Genomic DNA, 20,441 nt, shown 5'->3' with positions numbered 1-20,441 from the left:
ACATCTGGCGCGATCAATTGGAACGTGATCTCGATAGAAACAGAACTTCGATATTTCTCAACGTCACGTTGGTTCGCGCTACCCACGGACAGGCAGATTCAAGAAATGAGATACGACGAAGAGGTGGTACGAACGGTTTCTGAAAACGGACAGAAATTTCAAGGAAAGGATCGCCTTCAGGACCACAGCGCGGCAACATGCTGCCGCCCCGTTGAACAATCGTCTTTTTAATCAAGCAATAACACCAAGTAAAAATGTTACCCACGAATTCAAGCAAAAAAAAATTGTGCATCCGCAAGTTGAAATCTCAAATTGTTGTCGTTGCCAAATAAGTCGTGCACAACGCAATCCTGTGGTCCCGGAATATGGCTTCGTCCACGAAGAGATCATGGAAACTCCGTAAGCGATTTTCACTCTTATAGCATACAATTTATTTATTTAAAAATACGTCGGTGCACAGTGTGGATCCAGTAGATACCGTTCTGGCGCTCTCTTCTTAGATATGAGTAAACAATTCCTGTTTACAAATCATCTCAATGGATATATTGTTCGTTTGCATTTTTTTATTATGGTCATAACCTTCGTTGAATAGCAAACACATTATCTTTATGATGTCACTGAAAGTTGATACTATGTTCAGATCAATTTATAATTTACTGTTTCCTTTTGCGCAGAGGATTTTGTTGCCCACTCGTCCAATGTCAATTGTCTAGCATTAGGCCACAAGTCTGGACGTGTTTTGGTCACTGGTGGTGATGACAAGAAGGTGAATCTATGGGCTGTTGGAAAGCAGAATTGTATTATGGTATATTTTCATCCTCTCTGCTTGTTAAAATAATAATGTAAACACGTAATTTATTCTTCATATAATTGTAATATCTTTAGAGCCTGAGTGGTCATACCACACCGATAGAATGCGTAAGATTTGGACAAACAGAAGACTTAGTATGTGCTGGCTCACAGACAGGAGCATTAAAAATTTGGGACTTGGAACATGCCAAATTAGCTCGTACATTGACAGGACATAAAGCAGGTATACGATGCATGGATTTCCATCCTTATGGAGAATTGTTGGCATCAGGAAGTTTGGACACCGCTATTAAGCTTTGGGACATTAGGAGGAAAGGATGTATATTCACATATAAGGGACATAATAGAATGGTGAACAGTTTGAAATTTAGTCCTGATGGTCAATGGATTGCTAGTGCAGGAGAGGAAGGAATGGTTAAGGTGATGATTACAGCCATGTGACTTTAGCATTGTTTAAATCAATGGTTCTAATTAATAATTATTTTTCTTTCAAATTAGTTATGGGATTTAAGAGCTGGCAGACAACTTAGGGAATTCTCAGAACACAGAGGACCAGCAACAACAGTAGAATTTCATCCTCACGAATTCTTATTAGCTAGTGGTAGCGCAGACAGAACAGCGCATTTCTGGGATTTAGAGTCATTTCAGCTCGTATCTTCTACAGAACAAAGCCACTCCTCAGCAATTAGGTGTCTCTATTTCAGTCAAGGTGGAGAATGTCTTTTTGCTGGTTGCCATGATGTGCTAAAAGTTTATGGCTGGGAACCAGGTAGAACGTTAGATTCTGTCCCAACTGGTTGGGGAAAAGTACAAGATATAGCTATAGCTCAGAACCAGCTGGTAAGGCTATATTTGTTAGCGGAAGGGATATCGAATTATAAATTAATATTAATGACTATCAACTTTCCAGATTGGTGCAAGTTTTCACACTGCAAATATTGTTTTGTACGTATGCGATTTGAAAAAAATTGCTCCGCTGGGAGGAGTTTCAACATCCGGTTCCCCATTTAGTCACGGGAATTCGCTAAGGAAAAGCTTCTCTAGAGAAAGACCACCGGGTTTAAAAAAACATACGTAAGTCTCACGATAAGTTTTATATCTAATACTATACTTTTCTTGTATATAATCGTTCTATTTTTCATATAGAGTAGATGTACGAACTATTGAAGAGGCAGACAAATCTGGAACTGACCCAGAGGATGAAGCAACTTATGCTGATATACCCAGTGTCACCGAATACGATGAAGTCTTTCAACCAAATAGAGCGCGTAAATATCATACTATTCTACTATTCGCCCTTTATTGCAAGGTCTTTGTATCGTAACATACTTTTCCCGGCTTGTTCTAACCCTTTACTATCTATCTCTAATCACAAGCCTAAAAATATAAATGCATCTAAAAGTTGAATGTTGTGCTGTATGGTTTGTGAATGAGCATGCTGTGCACGATATGTTTCAGTGTCTCGCACTCCACCCCCAGAACCTGAGGCTTTCCAGGAGCCTCAAGAATTAGGTGAGTTCTTTCCGTCTTTTTCCTTCTACACCAGAATTGCATGGACTTCAATTTACAAATATCCGTACATAAATGTCTATATTATACATTGTCTTTCATACATTCATTTTTCAGATCCCACACAACCACAGATATTGCAAAATCTTTCTACCTCAATGTCAAACATAAATATGATGGATTCAGAGGAAGTTCCGCCCATAGTATCGCCGTCGTCTCCGCCTCCACCTGCACCAACGTTATCGTTAACGAAACCCGTACCCGTACGTGTTCAACCAATAAAGTCATCGCCACCTGTTCAGAGGAATGCCATCACCTCCACGAGTCAGATAAAGGCGAATCTTCAAACGAACAACGGTCTTGCCAGAACGTCAAAGAATCTGGCGTCCATACCTCCTCTTAGACAAAGCATCACGCCTTTCCCCGGGAAAAAATCTGGTCCAACCAGTGATATGGGAACACTTCCACAACCTTTGGGTCCACAAAGATCAAACTCTACGCTGACACCGCGCGTGGCACCAATGGCTGCTGTTCTTCCAGTTATGGACGATGGGAAAATAAAGAATAGAGCACCTAGCCCGGATTCTCCTAAGCACTACTTGAAAAGACAAAGTAGTTGCAGAGATGGGGAACAGGGATACGAAAGCGATTATCCGGTACAGTAAGTATATTTTCTTTCGAGTCACAAGTATTTATTTCACGTCACAAATATTTATTTGAACTCGTTTCAGAATTAATAATATAAGGCATAGTCCCTCTGACCCTGCGTTGAACAGGCCAAATTCCGCGCAGTCCAGGTCCACGTCTCTCAACAGAAACTTTCCTACCTCAGCGTCGCGCAACGCTACCACAGCTACCACCTTTGCCACAAAGAAATCAAACAAAGCTCAAGTGCCCCCGAATCCTAAGGTTGAAATTCGTACTCCTCAACTGAGGCCAAACATCGAGACTACGGAGAAGGAAGAGTTCATCCCTATAAACACTGATAAACCTTTCGGTTTAGATGTTGAAGCTTTCCTACCGGTGAGTTATCATAATTTAAAAAGTTATTAAAAATGTAACGTGTAAACATAATCGTGTTTTTAACAGAATCATTTTGCGAGTTCGGCGGGCCTGGGATACACTCCGATGGGAGTTCTGAACGAAATGTCGGAGGCTGAGGTACTCAACAGCATGATGAGAGGTCACGAACCGATGATGACGATACTCACGAATCGCCATCGTTCCCTACAAATCATCTACTCTCTCTGGCACAATAAAGATCTTAAGGTAATATCTCGTTTATTATTTGATAAAATAACGTGAGACCTAAAGAGAACGTTAAACTTTCAGGCCGCGGTTCAATCAGCTGTAGCGATGAACGATCTCGCAGTCGTCGTGGATCTGTTGGGAATATTGACCTTAAAACCGTGAGTGAAATTGCTGTACAATACAATGATCATATTCCACTTTTACATTCTCACTATTCTTTCATTTTTACAGAACAATGTGGAACCTGGATCTATGTAACGCGTTGCTCGGTCCGATCGGGGACCTGCTTCAGAGTAAATACGAGATGTGAGTACAGTCTTGTTTTTCGATTTCAAAATACGATACACTCGTGGTACACGTTCGCGTGTAACGTTACCTCGCGTGAAACACTACACGCTCCGTGAATCAGAGAAAATCGAGCCACCCCTTTGATGCGGAGGGGCGAGTTCTCGAATGCAAAAGCAAACAGGGCGTTTGAAGTGGGGTCGCGTCACTTCACGCGGCTCACGGTATGGGAATGGCTAATTTGTCGAACGGGGAAACACGAGGCGAAGAGGATTGCAAGAAATGGGGTTCGCGAAATTAGCCAAGACAATGGAAGACAGTGGCAGATGCAAATTCGAGCCTCCTCGTGCGCTCGTTTTGTTCCGAGTGCCACGCGCTCGCATATGTTGACGCTCCATGGATCCTCTTCTCTCTCGTCTGACAGCTGATCATGAATATTAATGATGCGTAGGAAGAATATGACGCTTTTTTATCGATTCAGGAAAATCCGGTTTGCTCATGCTTCTCGTATATTCTACATTTTATGGTCCTAAAGTAAGAATGAATTCTTTCTATTCTCTCTATGAATTTTTTTACATCGTGTAAAAGATGGCAAGTGACAGTACAATCGTTCTCAGACAACACAACGAGGAAAATTGAATGGTGCGAGTCTGACGTCGGACACGGTGCAATTAGCCGGTGCTCAGTTACAAGCTGTTGCTGTTGTGCTGTCATGACGAAGAAACGAGCATTTCCTTTCACGTGTGCATTTCTTCCTGCCCTATTCTTCCAATGACGCACGATGCGCATTATAAATAGTCCCATTAACGTCGACAGAGTGCCTTGTGCAACCAACCGCGATAAATAAGTATTTCATAAGCTGACATTAAATTATTTTATGGAATTTCTCGCGATAATTTTGCCCGATCAACTTTCTTTCTGTATTAATTGAAAGAGACGATCTAATAATAGTACGTTTAGAACGTCGAGTTAGCGGTCTGGAAAATTGCCGCTTCATTCGTCACGCGTATTGCTACAATCATCGCTTCTCTGTCATTACTATTATTAGAAGCTGAAAAATACTGAGATTATGATTTCCATTATCAATAAAATAACAATTTATTTAAAAACATCTCGAATTCTTAATGACGTGATTAAAAATTTCGTAACCCTGATAATTTCGGTGATAGTGAAAGTATTGTGTCTGTAAGAAGCTCGAAATTTCGTTATCCACTTTCCACAAATTCAGCTAATTGTGTTCGCTCGACAGCTGCTTGAAACTAAAACGCACGCTCTGATGGCTAGTAATTCTCGAAGAAAGTGTATAACGACGAAGACCGATGAGAAAAAACATTTCTCTAATTTAACGAATGAACGCTTAACTCAAGCTTTCTTCGATCACGTTCGACTGATTAACGAGGCTTCAAGCACGATTCAAAGTATGACCTCGAATCTACTCATCATCCAGGTCGATTACGGTACTTTCGAGTCACGGTTCGACAACCGGCGAAAGGGTGAATCCATCCAGCAAATTGCCGGCTAAATATACACATCTCGCGTGTAATGCAGAGCCGTTTGCATACTAGTCGTTTTCACGGTCCGTTCGTCACGGCCTTTCGTCCTGGTCAAAGGTGCCGTGAGAAAAAAAATATCGAATGAATATCGAATGGAATATCGCATGGAGGGTGGTTTTCAGACTTATCGATTCTGATGTTGATCGAAAATTTTAGGATTTGTATCCCAGAGATGACCATAGCATCGCTAAAAACAGGGTGTAGTCCGTTACAGAATGTTCACACTGTACCGTGGAACATTTACGAGGCGGCCCGTTCGATTCGTCTCGCTGATTCGAACGGGAGCTCGCGCGAACCCTTTATCGTCGAAAGCGAGCGTGTCGAATGGTACGACCAAGCCTTTCGTGCCTTTCGTTATTTATTGGCGTCATAATGGGCTAATAACACGTTTTGGAACAAACTAGCCGTGACACCGGTGGGTGTTCGTACTTTCTCTTCGCATCGTGATTCATTGTCGTTTTGTTCCTCCGGTTTCTAACAATTTGTTACTGTTATAGGTACATAACGGTGGGCTCCTCGGCGTTGAGGCTCATCCTGAGAAATTTCGCCTCGGTCATCAAGTCCAACGTGGAGGCGCCTCTTCACACCATCGGCGTCGATGTGTCAAGAGAGGAACGGTAAATTCACTCAAACTTTAAATATTATCATATTGTTAAATTTAAAAGATATATTATCATTTGTTAATTTCTAACTTTGCTCTACATTTTGTTCCACAGCTACCACAAGTGTCTCTCCTGCTACGAGAAGCTGTGCACAATCAGGAGCATCCTGCTGAAGAAGCAATCAACCACGGGCAAATTAGGAGCCTCGTTCCGAGAGCTGGCCGTCCTCATACGAAGCCTCGAGTGACCACGGCTGAAGCGTTTGGAGAATTCGACCACCAGGCTGGTCGTTACCTGACAAAAATTCGAGCGCGATGGAAGTGGATGGCCGTCGACCATGAAGGAACGTGCTTTCGAACTGCTTCATCCCGTTGGACGCCATAGTGGACGTCGAGGATGGCTTCTCCTTCCTTCTTCCCTCGTCTCGTTTCGTCCGCTGCTCTACAATCGTCGGCATAAAAAGCGTGGAACGAAAGTCGCCTGATGAACGGCCGTGGAGAGATTTTAGGAGTGTAACAACTAGTTGATTAAATCCAGGGTCGTTCGGCCATCGTGTGGTTTTAATTGTACATATATACATATACGTAACGCCTTCATTGTTGAAGCGCTTGTACTCCTAAACGAACGACGGTATTTCATGGACTCAGACCTTGAGAGCTGTTCCCGAAGGAACAACAGAAAAGTTTCGTCGATCGAGGCACAGTAAATATTGTAAAGTATCGTACATTATATAATATATTGCGCTATATTATATATACACTTAGATGTGCACTGTTGCTCAAAAGTCTTGGATGTAACAAACTTAATTTTTAAATTACGAATGCTTGTGATAAAGAGTAATATTTGAGGAACAAAAGTGTTTTTCGAAAAAAACAATCATAGCGAGAAAAAACAATTTTCATAACATAAAAATTTGCACGAAGTCTACGAGTACCAAGAAGTTTGAGTGGTAGCGTACGCCAGATGTACTCTAACAAAGTTGACGACGAAATTTTTCTTCAAAAATGCAGTTTCTCGCGTTCGCGGGAAAGATATAAAACCGATGTTTTTCGACGGCCTTCTTGCCAATCCCGCGTAATCATAACACGGCGATGACGAAGCGTGTTAATTAAGAAGTATTAGATAGTAATACATTTTTGCTAGACTTATTACGGAAAGATGAGAAATAACAAATTGTATTTTTGCAACAGCCATTTGCGTCCGTTCATTAATAAAAACGAAAAAGAAAGGAAAAAACGAAAAAAAAGAGGTACTAATCGCGTAGCTATGTTTTGCCCTTGATATTGCACGAAGCGTTTCGTGAGCCGAGAGAAGACTGGTTTTTTGGATCATTGGAAGTTTTGCTTTGCAGTCAAATTAATTTCTTGATCATGTAAGAAGAATATATAGCTCAATTTAGAACATTAATGGGCAGAGTGTGCGTATCTGTTAATTTTAAGCATTTGTCGCTTTTATATCTCCATTCGTGACAATATTACAAGTTCCCATTATTGTTCTAGATTGTTAAAAAACTTGTAAACCTCTTTTTTGTAACCTTTTCGGTACATCGTGTTCCAGTGACAATTTTTCGGGATCAGAAGATAGGCTGCCGACACGTTCTCTTCGAATTTGCGTTTAAGCGGAGTGGGTGCATTTAATCGGCGGTTGTTTTTAATCGTTCGACAATATCGAGTATTTTTCGAAACAGTATTTTTTTAAAATTAACGACGGAATTATTGACACGACTGAAAATTCTAATTCCTCAACAGATTGAAATTTTTAAACTGTATGATCCTTGTAACATGCTGCAGATTTTACGAATTTTATCAAGTCTGTTTTTATACCAAGTAAATCACCTTTACAGCCAAATCAGAGAATATTTTTTGTAGCTCCAAGAATCCTGACACTTCGAAGGAAAAGAAGATGCGAAGAGAAATTCGATCCCGCCGAATTCTCGATGGAACTTTGTTCTAATAAATTTTTATTTTAATTTCATCGTGAAAGACTAACGGACATGGCCTGAAGATTATATTTTCGAAAAGAGTCGTCGTCGATAGCGCCGGTAGTGAACGCGTTCCGAAAGGAAAAATACAGGCAAAAATACATAAGAGCACGAGGAGACTCGTCGGTTCCGTCCAACTTATTTTTATAAGGGAGAGAAAGTGCGAGAGAGCCGAGAGTGAGTGTGAACATACGGTGTCTCAGAAAGTACACCACAAAAGTTGTAGATTCTTCATAAAAAAAACGAGTCGACTTTCGGACACTTTGAGTGTCCAAAATTTTCGATACATTTTTTCCGTAAAGAATCTCCTTTCGTGTACGTCCATTTTGAAATATCCTGTACAATATTCCTTATCGTCCACTTTTGGATGCGACACGTTAGCTGCGGGATTTTTATACGCCGTTTTTCAAATCTTCTTTTTACATATCATTGCGAATTTATGAAAGTGGTTAAATTTTTTACTGTGCAAGTTTACAGGAATCATGAAAAGGTTAATGTATAATAATTGGGAGGTTGATTTACTCTTTCGCAAAATACGATTACAATTGTAATTGTGACAAGAATACGGTGTATACGGAAGTATGTCTAAATAATGGAAGATATCGTGATAATTTGCAGCTAAGGTGTTGAACCTTAAAATCGACAACGATCCAGTTTCCCGCGATCGATCTGTACATACTTACGCCTTCATTGTCTAAGCCTTTGCACTCTTAACGAACAAATATTACGAGCTGTCTGCGCTCAATTAATTGTAACACGTAGCGCTTACGACCGTAGAGATATCTTTAATATAACTGCGACTTTCGTGGATCTGCTAATTTATTTTCTGTTAAGCTACCGTTGAAAACACAAACGATCCACGGATGGTTTTCGTTTTTGATCGTGCCAGTTTATCTCATAGATTCTTTTAACCCCTCAGCGTCGGATTCGCAATATAACGTTTATATCTTCCATATTGTCAAAACTTCTGGCGCAGGGGTGACACAATTTTCGACTAACGATAGAATACACAATTAACGAAGATTATTATACGCCTATTAACCGTCAGCTAGAACGTTCTAGTTTTGTACGTTAATGTAAATAAGGATAAGAATATTTTCTATATAATAATCGTACTATTTCTCGTACTATTTGCGATCGCACCAGTGCAAAGGCCTGAGAACGAGCCAGGGACGAATTTCGTTTATTTTTTATCGTGGAGTATTTCGATTTTTATTCTGACTGATCATATTTCTAACGATGTCACTCGATAAAACGACTGCTACACATATTTAGATCTCGTAAGCTTAGAAAGCTTGTGAGATTAGAAATTCACTGTCGTCGAAATTTAGATTAGTATTTTGTTTTTAAGATGCGAACTTCTGCCAATATCAGATTAACCCTCGTGCATCGTTGTTAAAGAATTTGACAAAAGTGATATTAAATACACTGAAATATTTTAAATAATTATTTGACGGTGCAGAAGGGTTGAGTGCACAGGAGTGTCCTGTTTATCGAGCTTCTCCGACTGCCTTAATTTCGTTCCCGTGCGTTCTCGTTCGAACTAATCGATCTTAGTTTAAGGAATCAGCCACTGAGGAATAATAATTCTATTACAAAATTTGACTCGATGTTCATTTTTCCCTGTCTCCTTCAAAATATATTTCAGTTTAATTCGATTCGTAGTTTATAAAATCAGAATGAGATTTTTGTTTAGTTTTTCAATTAAGTGTTTCGTCGATTTTTATTATTTTGACTGACATAATAATTCTGTTAGAAAATTTGACTGAATTTATTTCTCCTCCTCCTTCAAAATATATTTCAGTTTAATTCGATTCCTAGTTTAAGAATTCAGAATTCTTAAGAAGATTTTTGTTTAGTTTTTCAATTAAGTGTCTTGACGTTCAATTTTTATTATACTAACTGAAGTGACATAATAATTTTGTTAGAAAGTTTGAGTGCATACATTTCTCCCTGTCTCCTCGAAAATGCATCATGTTAGAGTTTTTTACCGTCAGATTAAATCGACCTCATCCATCAACTTCTTCGATTCATTTTTTCCGCTCCACACACAAGATAGATTCGAGAAACCGATCGAGATACCGTGAAACTCAAGCGCAAATATTCGTAATCCGTGAAATATCACGGCCGTTCTAAAACGAGACACGCGTGCCGGCTGTTTGCATCTGGATTATGTATTCATGGGATTATGCGAGGGGTGGCTTCGACAACCCCTTCGTTGATCGCAAAAATCATACGTTATCCAACTTTGTTACGGAACCAATTTTTCTAGTTTACTTTTGGCAATATCAAGTTCACAAGTTTTGCAAACTTTCAATTCTTCGAGGATGTTCAGAATTTTTCACGTTTTCAAAATCAAAAAACCTGTTTGTTAAAAAATTGCAAGACCATAAGTTTTGTAAATTTTCTTCGTGAAAGTCCACAGTCTGTTAGAATCACAATTTTCAGAATCTTTCTTGTTTTTAAAATTAAAAGACCTCTTTGTTAAAAAGTTACAAGTACACAAGTTTTGTAAATTTTCTTCGTGAAAGTCCACAATCTCTTAGAACCACAATTTTCAGAATCTTTCTCGTTTTTAAAATTAAAAGCGCTCTTTGTTAAAAAATTACAAGTCCTCAAGTTTTTTAAACTTACTTCGTAGAAGTCTACAGTCTTTCAGAACAACTATTGTCAGAATTTTTCACGCTTTTAAAATTAAAAGACCTGTTTGTTACAGCCATAAAAGAAATTTTCGTGGTCCTAATTCGATAACCTAATTACATGATCAAATTCGATGACAATAACAATATATTATCAACAGCATTCGTTGCAATATAACGAGAGTCAACTGTACAGATCACATAGATATAATACATAGATTTCTGAGGGTCGAAGCATCAGGTGTATCAAGAAAGCTCCCACGCGAAAAGAAGATGTCGTTGTTGTGACGGAGATAAGTTAAGCCCTGTTCTTGTCGCCACCTCGAGCGTCGAAAATGCTGTTTTCTCTCAAAACGCCGCCAACAATGCCACCAAAGACGATGACAGGCCAGGTCTGCCTAAGCGGATTATCCGTAAACTGTAGAAAGCGATACTCGAACGCACCCACATCCGAGAATCGCTAATATTGTACTCGTGTTTTTTACTGTCAACGATCTCTTCAGAGTTTTATCTACTACACTATAATCGCTATCTTCAGATCTTTGAAGATGCTAGTACTTTTTTCTTTGGGATCCTTTGTCAATGATGTCCATAGTCTCCTCATGGACTCATCTCTTTTTAAACTGTTTAAAAATTGTTTATATTTTATGATATATACTTTGTAGTTGTTTTATACATTTCAGAGGGGTGGTTTTAATATTCAGTTCTTTCTATAAATGAAGTCTTGTGTAATTACACTTGTAAAACACGAGAAGAATATATCGAAAGAATTATACTATGAGACTTCTGTTGTGTTTCAATAAAAATTTGCAACTCGACAATTTATTTCTCAGACTGAATAAAAATTGTATATATTTTATGATATACACATTGTACTTGTTTTATACATTTCAGAGGGGTGGTTTTAATATTGAGTTCTTTCTATAAATGAAGTCTTGTGTAATTATACTTGTAAAACACGAGAAGAATATGTCGAAAGAATTGTACCTATGAGACTTCTGTTGTGTTTCAATAAAAATTTGCAACTCGACAATTCACTTTTCAGACTGAACAAAAATTGTATATATTTTATAAACTTCAGAGGAGTGGTTTTAAAATTGTATATATTTTATAAACTTCAGAGGAGTGGTTTTAATATTGAGTTCTTCTAATAGATGTAGAAAGTCTCATATAAATATATTTATTAACTAAAACGCGAGAATAATGATATGTCAAAGGAGAATGTAATCCCAAGACTTGAGTTGTATTTAAATAAAAATTTGCAACTCGACAATTCACTTCTCAAGTTCCATAAAAGTTGTATATATTCTATAAATTCTAGTTTGAGAAGTGAATAACAATTTTAATATTGAGTTGGCCAATTTTCAGTATTTCAAAAAAATATCTGTCTCCTTATACTTGAAATTAAACCACGAAAAGACATATTAAAAGAAGAGACATATCTCTTGTTTAAAGAAATTAAAGAGATTACATTTAAATCTCTTCTTGTGTTAATAAAAATTTGCAATTCCACTGTCACTATAAATCTCCAGTCACTATAAACCTTGCTGAACCTCTCGAACGTCCACACCATATAAATGCCACCCTATAAAACAAACGCTAGAAGCTCTAGCACAAAATAAAACCAAGGCTAGAAGTGCTTTTGCACAAAATAAAACCAAAACTAGAAGTGCTTTTGCACAAAATAAAACCAAGGCGAGAAGTGCTTTTGCACAAAATAAAACCAAAGCTAGAAGTGCTTTTGCACAAAATAAAACGAACGAAGCGCTCCAGTACAAAATGAAAAGAAAGAGCAAAAAACTAGTAAGGGGATGAAAACTGACGAAAAAGGAAGCACGAAGGGAACCATTGTACCGTGGCGTCTTTTGCAATTTTAGATAGAAACGCACACATTCGAGCATACAGGTAACCGGTCGTGTGCAGAAATCATTGGCTCGTAAATATAATCGTTCGAGGGGTTGGGTGCAGGCCACCCAACGTCGGGATTGGCTAATTACAGTGTAGGGTGGTAAGGGTGACGTCACTGGGCGTGCACGAGCTACGATTGGCCATCAGTTGGGGTGGAAACTACCCTTGGAGCTACCCTCCATTCTATAGGGTGTACGTGAAATTTAACGCGGAGCTGGACAAAGAAGTATAATCGATAGCATCTAGCTCTTTTAAAGCACTGTTGCTTTAGAGACTCGGTGGAAGTAGAATTTGGAAATTATTCGTTATTAAATTCTAAAAGGAGGCGAGATGTATTCTAAAACCAGATGAGAATTTTTTATTCTAAAACTAGATGAGAGTTTTGTATTCTAAAATCAGATGAGGATTCTATATTCTGAAAGTGGATGAGTTTTGTATTCTAAAACCAGATGAGGATTCTATATTCTGAAAGTGGATGAGAATTTTGTATTCTAAAACGAGATTTCTGCAGCCGATATTTAAATAACAAAAGTGATTAAAAAGTCCCGAAAATTCGTTAAGTGGACGTCAATCAAGATCGAAGTGAAAAGGACGAAACGTTATTGGAAGTCTAAGTTAGAGTCAGGATAATTCAAGGAGGTCACGCACACGCCAGATGGATCCCGTGTTCTCCATTGCACCCGTGGATTTCGTTGGACCTCTTGCACGATATTTGCAGCTGGCAGACGGGGAGGGACACGTGCTTTCTTGCCTCTCGCATACGTTAGAAATTGCCTTACAGTTCCTACAACTCTTCGATTCTATAACTTGGTTCCTTCAACTCTTCAACATACGTTACATTTTAGGGACTCTACGTAGTTGCGATTAGACTTCCATTCAAATGACATCCATTCTACAATTCGAGGACTTATGGATTTAATGTGTGAGTTACATTTTACTAACTTTACGTGTTTGAGATTCAACTTGATTGAAATAGCAATCACTTTATAATTCGATGACTTGTGAGTTCAATATGTGAGTTACATTTTAGAAACTTTACGTGGTTGAGATTTAGCTTTGATTGAAGTAGCAATCACTCTACAATTCGATGACTTAAGGGTTCGATATATGATTTCCATTTTATTAATTTAACGTGGTTGAGATTTAACTTGATTGAAATAGCAATCACTCTACAATTCGATAACTTGTGAGTTCAATATGTGAATATATTGTCAATTGCAGTATTACATTTGTATCAATGAGTCACATTTTACTAACTGTACGTAGTTGCAATTTAGTGTTCATTGAAATAGCAACTACTCTTAAAGTTGATGACTTATGAATTTAATGTGTGATGTACATTTTACAAACTGTATGTAGTTGCACTTTGTCTTTGATTAAAATAGCAACCTCTCTTCAAGTTGATGACTTATGAATTTAATGTGTGATATACATTTTACAAACTGTATGTAGTTGCACTTTGTCTTTGATTAAAATAGCAACCTCTCTTCAAGTTGATGACTTATGAATTTAATGTGTGATATACATTTTACAAACTGTATGTAGTTGCACTTTGTCTTTGATTAAAATAGCAACCTCTCTTCAAGTTGATGACTTATGAATTTAATGTGTGATATACATTTTACAAACTGTATGTAGTTGCACTTTGTCTTTGATTAAAATAGCAACCTCTCTTCAAGTTGATGACTTATGAATTTAATGTGTGAGGTACATTTTACAAACTGTATGTAGTTGCACTTTGTCTTTGATTAAAATAGCAACCTCTCTTCAAGTTGATGGCTTATGAATTTAATGTGTGATGTACATTTTACAAACTGTATGTAGTTGCACTTTGTCTTTGATTAAAATAGCAACCTCTCTTCAAGTTGATGACTTATGAATTTAATGTGTGATGTACATTTTACAAACTGTATGTAGTTGCACTTTGTCTTTGATTAAAATAGCAACCTCTCTTCAAGTTGATGACTTATGAATTTAATGTGTGATATACATTTTACAAACTGTATGTAGTTGCACTTTGTCTTTGATTAAAATAGCAACCTCTCTTCAAGTTGATGACTTATGAATTTAATGTGTGATGTACATTTTACAAACTGTATGTAGTTGCACTTTGTCTTTGATTAAAATAGCAACCTCTCTTCAAGTTGATGACTTATGAATTTAATGTGTGAGGTACATTTTACAAACTTTACGTAGTTGCTGTTGGTCTTTGATTGAAAAAGCAACCACTCTTAAAGTCGATGACTTATGTATTTCATGTTTGAGTTACTCTTTACAAACTTTACGTAGTTGCTGTTTATCTTTGATTCAAAAAGCAATCACTCTTTAAGTCGATGACTTATGTATTTCATGTTTGAGTTTCATTTTATAAACTGTACATATAGTAGACATTTAGCTTTGATTCATCACATGAGAATGTACAAGACATTCATTTTATACAAAGCTTTGAAAGAGCTCAGAGAAGAAGGTACGCCTAAAAGTCTCCTCCGATCGCAAACTCCTTTTGCTCGTATCTCAAAGAAAGAGGGAGAGGTCTGTCAGGTTTTTTATTCCACCGGTATCGATTCAAGACGGCGTATAATTCGATATCGATACCGTAATTCAATATCTAAGAGGCACACGCAAGGTCTCGTCACATTGATCACGTTGCTGTTCAGGATATCGTCGGTGGCAGGACGATAACGGTTTCGCCTTGTACGGATGCTGGATCGCTGGAGCGACATTCGCGGTGTCACGGAACATTATTTCAATGCAACCATTCAAAGCGGTTGTTGCAGTTTTACCAGCGAGAAAACTGTTCCGTTTCCTCGCCTTTCTGAACAGAGCTAGCGTGACCGAATAATATACTTCTAGGTATCTATTGCAGTTAGACATAGTCTTTTATGCATCGCCAGTTATTTTCAAGCTTAATTTGCTAATTCTGTTTACGATGTTATAGTCAGTGTTTAGGTATAATTTAAATCTAACAAAGAGGTTAATGATGATTTTGAAAATGAACAAAATTTATTATCATAGTTCATGTATAGATACAATCTAAACCTAACAAAGAGGTTAATAATCATTTTGCAAGTCAACAAAATTTATTATCATAGTTGATGTCCATATACAACCTAAACCTAACAAAGAGGTTAATGATGATTTTGACAGTCAACAAAATTTATTATCATAGTTCATGTATAGATACAATCTAAACCTAACAAAGAGGTTAATGATGATTTTGACAGTCAACAAAAATTTATTATTATAGTTGATGTATAGATACAATCTAAACCTAACAAAGAGGTTAATGATGATTTTGACAGTCAACAAAATTTATTATTATAGTTGATGTCTAGATACAACCTAAACCTACCAAAGAGGTTAATGATGATTTTGACAGTCAACAAAATTTATTATCATAGTTGATGTCCAGATACAACTTAAATCTAACAAAGAGGTTAATGATGATTTTGACAGTCAACAAAATTTATTATTATAGTTGATGTCCAGATACAATCTAAACCTACCAAAGAGGTTAATAATCATTTTGCAAGTCAATAAAATTTATTATTTCTTTAGAACATTTGATCTTCATGAAAATAAAGAATTAACTTCTACAATAATTTATGTTTCATTTATTTTTCAACTTGAATTTCAATTTCAAAGTATGTATTACCCATTTATGTATGACAAGTTAATTTTATGATTTAGTCGTCTGGTTTAGGTAAGGTAATATTAAAAGTAGAAATCATGGAAGACAAAAGAGAAAGGAAACAAGGTGAACCGTTGCGGCGTAGACGAACTTTTGTGCGGTTTTCGTTTTCTTGTTTTTGTCGATGCACATTCACCAGTTTCACAAAGTAACCGAGTCTTCAAGGAAACTCCAATATTTCCCTGTTCCTCATTTGCAAAATCGGGCGATAAAAATTCTAAAACTCGAGCCCCTCGTGACTTCTGAGGTGGCGTCAAAATAAACATCTGTGTTCGAGGACCTCTTCAGAACTCTTCTACCGGAGAGGTCTGAAGGGTCAGCTTGCGCAAACAGGGTCGACAATTTTCTATTTCCGGCACGCTTGGAAAGTCAAACAAATGATCGATCGGTTTCTTTTTAACCTAATCCTGAAAAATCAGGATTAAACATTTATACAAACACTTCGAACATCAAACACTTCAACTTGCTCGGTTTACCTGCCATGTTCAACCTACAAATGTTTTATTATTGGTAGCAAACAACCCTCACTGCCATTTAAACACTTCAACTTGCCCAGATAACCTGCGATCATTAACCTGTAATAAATATTTTATGATTGCCAGCAAAGAAGAATGTGACAAGAAAATAAGACCCTCAGTGAAATTTAAATAATTGAACGTACGTCGAATTATAACCTGCGATGTTTAACCTGCAAATGTTTTATTATAGGTAGCAAAGAAAAATAGGATGAAAAAATAAGTATAAGGTGTCCCTCATTGCCATTTAACCGGTTGAACGTGGGTGTAATTGAAAGGCGCGTAACGGCTGATTACTGAGTTCCGCTCTATTCAGTGCGACACAAAAGTGCGAAGACAATACGGAGCCGGCACGAATACGGCATCGGCTTGATTAAAATGAGAATTAGGGAAATAAAGCTGCCTGTCCTAATTGCACCTTCTTTATCGCCCTTATGTCGACCTGCTAAGCTGGCCCTCCAGATTGCCTAACTTATGAGCCTTGACAACTCCTTTTTTTATTGTACAGGGTGTCAACACCCCTTTTTCTCTACCTTTTGTTTTGCGGAGATGTGTATATTTTGTCACTACTCTGTAAGAGTAAATTGGTGCATTCTTTGGTTAAGGATGAGATGGAGATTTCAATATTCCAATGTTACAAAATTTTTAAGATCCAAGTTGCTGGATTTTGAGGTCCTCGATAGCTCAAGTCTTCAAATTCTGAATTTCAAGGTTTCAAAATCTTTAGCTCCCAAATTAAATGCAAGAATATTTGGAATAAATCAAAGTGAGTCTCCCGAGTTCCAAATATTCCCACATCTAAAATTGTAAAATTGTAGAATTCTCAAGATCCAATACTCTTTCCATGAAATTCTCAAGAGTCAAGTCCCTGCATCCCCCAAATCTCAAATTCCAAATTTCGAAGTTCCAAACTCTCAAGCTCCCAAATTAAATGCAAGAATATTTGTAAAAAATCAAAATGACCCTCCCGAGTTCCAAATAGAATATTTTCACATCTTGAAGTTATAAAATTCTCAAACTCTAATACTCTCTCCACGAAATTCTCAAGAGCCAACTCCCTGCATCCCCCAAAACCTCAAACCCTAAATTTCAAACTTCCAAACTCTCAACCCCCCAAAATTAAATACAATATTCAAAAGAAATCAAATCTCTTTCAAGAGTTCCAAATGAATGAATTCCGAATGATTCCGTCTACGAGTCAAGACGTTTTTGGAGAAGTAATTTTAGAAAATAGAGGATTTCTTTCCCGGTAGCGAGCACCGATGTCGCGGAAATCGAGCGTCGTTTCCCACAAGCGGAAGCGTTAATCCGTTGGCTCGAGCACCAGCAGACATCAGAGACGTCTGGCAGGAGAAACAAACAGAGTCGAGCTTACGACTCCTTTTATTATCGACGTAAGCGCGGTTTTATTACGACGAAAAACTGTTTGGACCGCCCGGCGGGCTTAGACGTTTCCTTGCGAACAGACTCGACGCGTAAAATGACGCTTTGACGAGTGCCGACGTTGTCTTTTGAGCGTCATTGATCGTGGGCGTCCATTAGCTTTTTCGTTCTAAAATATTTGCAGATGCTTTTCAAAGAAGTATTTTTATTTTCCATTTTTTGAAATACAAATACTATTAATGAAACACGAAGAGGTAATACTAACATGTTGGCTCATAATTCAGCTGTTTTAACTTTTATAATAAATGTAATCATTATTGATGTCACTTAGTAGTGTCATAGAACGAAATTTTCTATCTGATCAATTTTTTCAGTGGAACAAAACTAATAGTATTTACTCAAAGATGCTTTTGGAAGGAGCATTATTTTTATTTTTCATTTCAACTTGTTTTGAACAATTAGTGAAAGGCAGCAGATAATACTGACACTACAAGTTGCCTCACAATTCAGTTCTAATTTAACAAATCATATTATTTCCACAATAAACATATTCACTATCGACGTTATTTAGCAACGTCATAGAACGAAATTTTCTATCTGATCAATTTTTTCAGTGGAACAAAACTAATAGTATTTACTAAAAGATGCTTTTGGAAGGAGCATTATTTTTATTTTTCATTTCAACTTGTTTTGAACAATTAGTGAAAGGCAGCAGATAATACTGACACCACAAGTTGCCTCACAATTCAGCTCTGATTTAACAAATCATATTATTTCCACAATAAACATATTCACTATCGACGTCATTTAGCAACGTCATAGAAGGAGATTTTCCATGAAATAAAATTTTCTATTGGACAGAAATAAATAGGAAAGAAATTTCCGTAAACGTCATGAAACAGCGTTCGAGCACCGTAGAAAAAGAGTGCATGAGACGACGTTTTCATGAACCCGCCCCCGTGGAACGAATGGCAGGCGATTAAATTCTCGGTCATCAAAAAGCAAGATTCAATAGGAAACACGGAATCCTTTCGAAGAAGGGGAATTTCCCGAATAAGAAAACAGAGGGTGGGTTTTTAACGAGAGGCATCACCTGGTAGGATCATCGATCACGGACGAGGAAGAAGGGTACAAGCGAGGGAGGGTATGAAAGGGACGTATCCACAATTTGTCCTCGTCACGTTTAACGCTACACTCGTAGACACGCAAAACGGCACGAAAGGGGTTGCACCCGGTTATAACCTTGTTACATCGACTATATATTATCTGGGCCTACCTAACGTTAACGGGGAAGCTCCATTAACTCCTCGTCGCAGGATATTAACGTTTTGTATATTGTTCGGGGCTACAACCGTCGACGCGCAGGAAGAAAGGGCTCGTAAAGCGCAGCCGGTGTCCACCCACGTGCGCCCTTTTTTTCCTAGCATCTTCGTTTTAAAACAAGACCTCGTGTTTCGTTTTACGCGTCTCGAAAGTAGAAAATATTCCTACAACAAAATGGAGGTATTCTAACTCTTGAACGGAACATGTAATTTCCACCTGAGCTGACCACTGTCCAGAAATTAGGCAGATAAGTAAAATTAGGTGCAGTAGGTGCGGTCAGCGTCGCCCAGATTTGTCCGTTGAATGGACCGAACCTTTTTCGTTCATATCGAAACAGTTTACAGTCGCGTTCCAGCTCGCGTGCACGTCGCAGCTGCGCGACTTAATTGACAGAAAAGGCAGCGCCCCGGGAAGCACCTTGTAAATTTACCCCCGCCCGTGTAATTCGATCAAGAACCCCGTTGACGCGCGACACTGTTGACATTTGGTTATTTTGACGTCACGCTGGGACCCATCGATTCCAACTTCCACGGGCCACTAACCCTTCCACTTCTGGGCCCTCCTCGTGGACCACCCGTCGATTCTGCTCTCACAAAACGACGAATTAACGGTCTTTCAACAGAAACATTGTTTCGCATAAGTTAAACGTTCGACTGCGCGATATTCGCTGTTTTTTGATTCGAGCTGTGTGGACCCCGTTTTGGCGCGCAGTTCAAAGTGGATTATCAAGCTACTACTGTGCAGTAAGATTAAAAATGCTACTACGTACATTGTTTTAATTTTGAAGGATATTGGAAGTGTTAGAACATTGGAAGTAGAGTTTGTGTCTGAAGTTTTTAACCGCGAAGGGCTCGCGCGAAATTTAGCACCTAGAAGACAGTTACGAGGAGCATAGAGAATCTCGAGCCACGGTTCAAACCGCTAATTTCACAGTCGTTTAAGCGACGATAATTCATCGAGATTTACAGCGCAAGCGCCGCGGCGAGCTTGA

General features: G+C 38.1%; 1 protein-coding gene across 2 annotated transcripts; it reads left to right on the top strand.

The window, feature by feature from the left end:
• Positions 1–78: 78 nt before the first annotated feature.
• kat80 (katanin p80) lies at positions 79–9,593 on the top strand. Of its 2 annotated transcripts, XM_003699911.3 has the most exons (14): positions 79–399; positions 675–805; positions 886–1,230; positions 1,309–1,650; positions 1,721–1,884; positions 1,957–2,078; positions 2,269–2,322; positions 2,437–2,980; positions 3,051–3,342; positions 3,409–3,588; positions 3,652–3,728; positions 3,802–3,876; positions 5,906–6,025; positions 6,125–9,593. In XM_003699911.3, the coding sequence occupies exons 1-14, from the start codon at positions 366–368 to the stop codon at positions 6,255–6,257; spliced, it is 2,613 nt and encodes an 870-aa protein (XP_003699959.1). In that variant the 5' UTR covers positions 79–365; the 3' UTR covers positions 6,258–9,593. The 2 variants fall into 2 exon arrangements, with proteins under 2 accessions (XP_003699959.1, XP_012148518.1); XM_012293128.2 differs by lacking the exon at positions 2,269–2,322.
• Positions 9,594–20,441: the final 10,848 nt, after the last annotated feature.

Source organism: Megachile rotundata, chromosome 11, assembly GCF_050947335.1.
Source record: "Megachile rotundata isolate GNS110a chromosome 11, iyMegRotu1, whole genome shotgun sequence".
Taxonomy (NCBI): domain Eukaryota; kingdom Metazoa; phylum Arthropoda; class Insecta; order Hymenoptera; family Megachilidae; genus Megachile; species Megachile rotundata.
The sequence above is the reverse complement of the archived record's forward strand: the minus strand, read 5'-3'. Positions and strand labels throughout refer to the sequence as shown.

Excerpts from the sequence above, each read along its gene's own strand:
- kat80 (XM_003699911.3), top strand. The coding sequence starts at position 366 with ATGGCTTCGTCCACGAAGAGATCATGGAAACTCC. Across the intron at positions 1,651-1,720 it reads CTATAGCTCAGAACCAGCTG|ATTGGTGCAAGTTTTCACAC; the intron begins GTAAGGCTATAT and ends TCAACTTTCCAG. Across the intron at positions 3,343-3,408 it reads ATGTTGAAGCTTTCCTACCG|AATCATTTTGCGAGTTCGGC; the intron begins GTGAGTTATCAT and ends TGTTTTTAACAG.